This window comes from Gigantopelta aegis, chromosome 14 (genome assembly GCF_016097555.1).
Source record: "Gigantopelta aegis isolate Gae_Host chromosome 14, Gae_host_genome, whole genome shotgun sequence".
In the NCBI taxonomy this organism is placed as follows: Eukaryota; Metazoa; Mollusca; class Gastropoda; order Neomphalida; family Peltospiridae; genus Gigantopelta; species Gigantopelta aegis.
In genome coordinates this window covers 40,984,772-40,989,425 of record NC_054712.1, presented here as the reverse complement: position 1 = coordinate 40,989,425, position 4,654 = coordinate 40,984,772, and the positions used below count along the sequence as shown (strand labels likewise).

The following is a 4,654-nucleotide window of genomic DNA, read 5'->3' as shown; positions in this document are numbered from 1 at the left end:
TTTGGATACAGAGACACTGCTATGAGTATTCTTTTACGGGTGTACTGTTCTAGATTAGCTATGCTGTATGGGGATACGCGGCGGAATCCCGATGTTTACAAATAAATCAAGGTCACTGGTAATCAAGGGACGTTCACAGTTCTTTTAAACAGTTTTTATCTCAACGCCTACTCTTCTGAATATAGTTTTATTTCACAATACCGCTGCCCTCTACTGAGATAACATCTTGTCTACACGGAATACCGAGTTTCGTAACACCGTTCATCACCCTGATGTTCTACTGTAATAAGATGTCTACAAGACAATCAGCCAGTTCATCGAATAACTAAATGGAGTTAAAGGACATTCTCTTGTGGATCCACGTCGTGCTACAGGTTTTCGGAGTGGTCGGCCATGTTTTATCGGTCATGGTTCTGGCAGAGCGCACTCTGAGATCGTCGACGTCTCTGTATCTGACGATGATGTCGTTGTTTAATTGTCTCTTCCTCGTTCTCAGCCTATACCGCGACCTCGATGGCGTGGAGTCGTCAGATTTGACAGTTCCCAAGTCTGTAATGATCACCATACTTTCTACAATTGGAATTTGTTCTATTTACACAACTGTCGCCGTCACCATAGAAAGATACGTTGCTGTGGCCTATCCATTGAAGGCGCATGCGCTATGCACAGTTTCCGTAAGTTGGAAAATCATACTTATGATAGTTTTGACTTCGATAGGATTTGGGTCCCTAAGGTCAATGAAAATGTTTGTTGTAACGGCCGATAACTCTACTGATATTAGTGTTAATTGCCACAGCCCCTCAGAAGTACAAGACAAAGTATTGTATTGTCTACTGAGTGGTGTAGTAGTCGTGTTAATACTACCTTATTTCATATTTCTCACCTTCAATGTCCGCATCCTTCAAATATTATCTCGCAGAAATCAGAATGTTGTCACCGGAACTGGAATACGCGGCCATGATGGTGACGTATGGATTGGCGTCACACTAGGAATTACCTTTTGTTTCCTCGTCTGTTGTACGTTTCCTGGAGTGGTCTACATCATAGGTGAAATAAACAGGGATATTTTTGACAACAATCATGACATTTTATACAGCATATGCAGTACTCTGATTATTGTCAATTTCTCAACCAATTTTGTGTTTTACTGCTTTCTTGGCAAGAATTTTCGACAAATATTTCTAGCTAAATTTTGCAGTTGCAAAAGAATATTGTAGGAATTCTGATGACTTGTAGTGATTGCAAAGAACGATGTAGTTTTTCGCAAAAACATTTTAATAACATTTATGACTTTTCATTTTTCTTTATCTACTAATCCCTGAATTTATAGCAATCGCAGACCAACTGTGGGCGTATTAAATCGCTCGTTTGATGTGTCTAATTAAATTATAGATGAAATATATCACCGCCATCACCAATATGGCATATGATATTTCTTCGCTTAAACCCATGACATGCAGTTAACTAGTAATTGTTTTAATAATACAAGCAAACACACGGCGTCTAATTACTGCAGCTTGTGTTTGGATCATCAGTTACAGAGGGCAACAGAACGATAACGGTCAAATAGCGTGATGGCGTTCCGAACTAGTGTGGAACAAACATCCGACAGACACCGTTCTGACAGCCCGACAGTATAACAATGGTAGATCTTCTTACCAGCGCGGCGTGTGTGCATCACGTTAACAGACAGTAATTGTTTGCCAGTGTTTGACATAACGTCTTATTCCTCTCATGCGAAACTCTGATTGATTCAGTCGCTTCGCAACATCGGTCAAGCGTCACTGGTGAATTCCGGTTGTGCATGTTGTCCAGATTTCGTGCAAATGGGTCAAAGTGATAAAAGAAACCGATTCTAGTATAGCCCTGTACGTCTGTTAGTAGTCCATAGAAGCCATGTCTATAGCCTTGTTTGCGGTTCCTGGACGGACACTACATATGCGCATGTCTTAAAACGTTAGATCATGATCATGTCAACAATACATATAGGAGAGAGAGGCGGACGGACATTACATGTGCGCATGTCTTAAAACGTTAGATCATGATCATGTCAACAATGCATATAGGAGAGAGAGAGAGAGAGTTAGATATTCATTGATTTTTGACGTTTTCAACTGCTAAATGACTACAGTGGAAATTCAAGATATTCACCACAAAACGTTTCCAAGTATTTATGAAACATATGAATACGTACATTGTCGATTCGTTGTTATATCCGCAAGAAAACAACAAATTATAATATAACTGACACATTTGATTAATATAGTTTCCATTTTCTTTGAAGAAAAGCGATTGGTAAAACCATTTTTTTTATTTTATTATTACGCTTATTTTAAAAGGATCACCAACCTGACTGATGTTTAAACGTACTGGAAACATCGACAACCCGATAACATTCTGGACATATTTCAAATAATCATGCCATGACTTGATATAATTATTCTGTGGACTTTGTCTTTTACAAATATATGGCTATGGATAACTTGTTACGGTATTGTTTTAATTTGTGTTGCTGCGTGAATTTACAAGAAAACAAAAACGAACTTTTTAATTAACTCGGTACGACTGGTCATCAAAAGGACGCCAGTTTCAAGTTTTAACATGTGAGTTGAAGAGTCCCTTAGACCATGGAGTATCTGTTCCTGTCTCAACGACTACGTTTCTCAATGCTCCTGTATTTCGCAATACTGCAGCATATTACTGTTTGACTTTGGTGACACCTCGCCAACAAGGAATCCGGTATTTCACAACGCTGCTGCACATTACTGTTTGACTTTGGTGACACCTCGCCAACAAGGAATCCGGTATTTCACAACGCTGCAGCACATTACTGTTAGACTTTGGTGACACCTTCCCTACAAGGAATCATGTATTTCGCAATACTGCAACACATTACTGTTTGACTTTGGTGACACCTTGCCAAAACGGAATCCGGTATTTCACAACGCTGATGCACATTACTGTTTGACTTTGGTGACACCTTGCTAACAAGGAATCCGGTATTTCACAACGCTGCTGCACATTACTGTTTGACTTTGGTGACACCTTGCTAACAAGGAATCCGGTATTTCGCAACGCTACAGCACGTTACTGTTTGACTTTGGTGACACCTTGCTAACAAGGAATCCGGTATTTCGCAACGCTGCAGCACATTACTGTTTGACTTTGGTGACACCTTGCTAACAAGGAATCCGGTATTTCACAACGCTGCAGCACATTACTGTTTGACTTTGGTGGCACCTTGCTAACAAGGAATCCGGTATTTCACAACGCTGCTGCACATTACTGTTTTACTTTGGTGACACCTTGCTAACAAGGAATCCGGTATTTCGCAACGCTACAGCACGTTACTGTTTGACTTTGGTGACACCTTGCTAACAAGGAATCCGGTATTTCACAACGCTGCAGCAAATTACTGTTTGACTTTGGTGGCGCCTTGCTAACAAGGAATCCGGTATTTTACAACGCCGCTGCACATTACTGTTTGACTTAGGTGGCACTTTGCCTACAAGAAATCTAGTATTTCTCAACGCTGTTTGCCGCCAGTGTATGTGTGTGGTTACACCTTGGAAAGGAGAACACGATGGCGGGGTTCCTCGGCCAAATAACCTTTCTGTTGATGTCTCTCAGTGCCGTGTCTTCCACCGAGCCAGCCACTTCGTCGAATAACGTTGAGAAGCTAAAAACGATTCTGTTGTGGATCCATGTTGTGGTTCAAGTTTTTGGAATTGTCGGCCATGTTTTATCGGTCGTGGTATTGGCAGAGCGCACTCTGAGATCGTCGACGTCTCTCTATCTGACGATGATGTCGTTGTTTAATTGTCTGTTCCTTGTTACAAGCTTATATAATGACGTTGACGACGTGGTGACGTCAGATTCGACCATTTCAGAGTCTGTAATTGTCACTATCCGCGTCACGATGGGAGCCTGTTCCGTATATACTACAGTGGCCGTCACCGTAGAGAGATACGTTGCCGTGGCCTATCCACTAAAGGCGCATGCGCTGTGCACAGTTTCCGTCAGTTGGAAAATCATACTAATAATATTTTTGACATCCCTAGGATTTGGGTCGCTGAGATCAATGAAAATATTTGTTGTGACGGTCGGTAACTCTACGTATATGTCTGTTAACTGTTACAGATCAGTATATGGACATTACAAATCAATGTATTGCTTACTTAGTGTTGCAATACTTTTGTTGATAGTACCCTATTTCATATTTCTCGTTTTTAATGTCCGCATCCTTCAAATATTATCTCGCAGAAATCAGAATGCTGTTACCGGAACCGGAATACACGGCCATGATGGTGACGTATGGATCGGCGTCACACTAGGAATTACGTTTTGTTTTCTTGTCTGTTGTACGTTTCCTGGTGTGGTTTACATCATGGATGAAATTGACTGGAATATCTTTCATAACAATCGAGAAATTGTACATCGCGTCTGTAACACTCTTATTGATGTGAACTTCTCAACAAACTTTGTCTTCTACTGCTTTCTTGGCAAGAATTTTAGACAAATATTCTTTGCTAAATTTTGTCGTTGTAACAGGACAGAGCCTACGTATTCATGAGTACTACAGAGGCTGGTCTAAGGTCAAATATAAAGAAAACGAAAGTCCATTTTAAACTACGGCTCATTGATGCCTTACAAA

At 40.7% G+C, this 4,654-nt stretch overlaps 2 protein-coding genes across 2 annotated transcripts; both read left to right on the top strand.

The window, feature by feature from the left end:
- The first annotated feature begins 329 nt into the window (after nucleotides 1-329).
- On the top strand, nucleotides 330-1,859 carry LOC121389247 (FMRFamide receptor-like). The gene is made up of 2 exons (XM_041520845.1): nucleotides 330-674; nucleotides 1,758-1,859. The coding sequence occupies exons 1-2, from the start codon at nucleotides 330-332 to the stop codon at nucleotides 1,857-1,859; spliced, it is 447 nt and encodes a 148-aa protein (XP_041376779.1).
- Nucleotides 1,860-3,583: 1,724 nt separating this feature from the next.
- On the top strand, nucleotides 3,584-4,334 carry LOC121389245 (FMRFamide receptor-like). The gene is made up of 2 exons (XM_041520844.1): nucleotides 3,584-4,022; nucleotides 4,264-4,334. The coding sequence occupies exons 1-2, from the start codon at nucleotides 3,584-3,586 to the stop codon at nucleotides 4,332-4,334; spliced, it is 510 nt and encodes a 169-aa protein (XP_041376778.1).
- Nucleotides 4,335-4,654: the final 320 nt, after the last annotated feature.

What these genes read in the sequence shown, in the direction of transcription:
- LOC121389245 (XM_041520844.1), top strand. Translation starts at nt 3,584, where the DNA reads ATGGCGGGGTTCCTCGGCCAAATAACCTTTCTGTTGATGTCTCTCAGT. An exon ending in GCTGTGCACAGTTTCCGTCA is followed by an intron (nt 4,023 to 4,263) that starts GTTGGAAAATCA and finishes ATTATCTCGCAG; the next exon opens with AAATCAGAATGCTGTTACCG.
- LOC121389247 (XM_041520845.1), top strand. Translation starts at nt 330, where the DNA reads ATGGAGTTAAAGGACATTCTCTTGTGGATCCACGTCGTGCTACAGGTT. An exon ending in ATGCGCTATGCACAGTTTCC is followed by an intron (nt 675 to 1,757) that starts GTAAGTTGGAAA and finishes TGATTGATTCAG; the next exon opens with TCGCTTCGCAACATCGGTCA.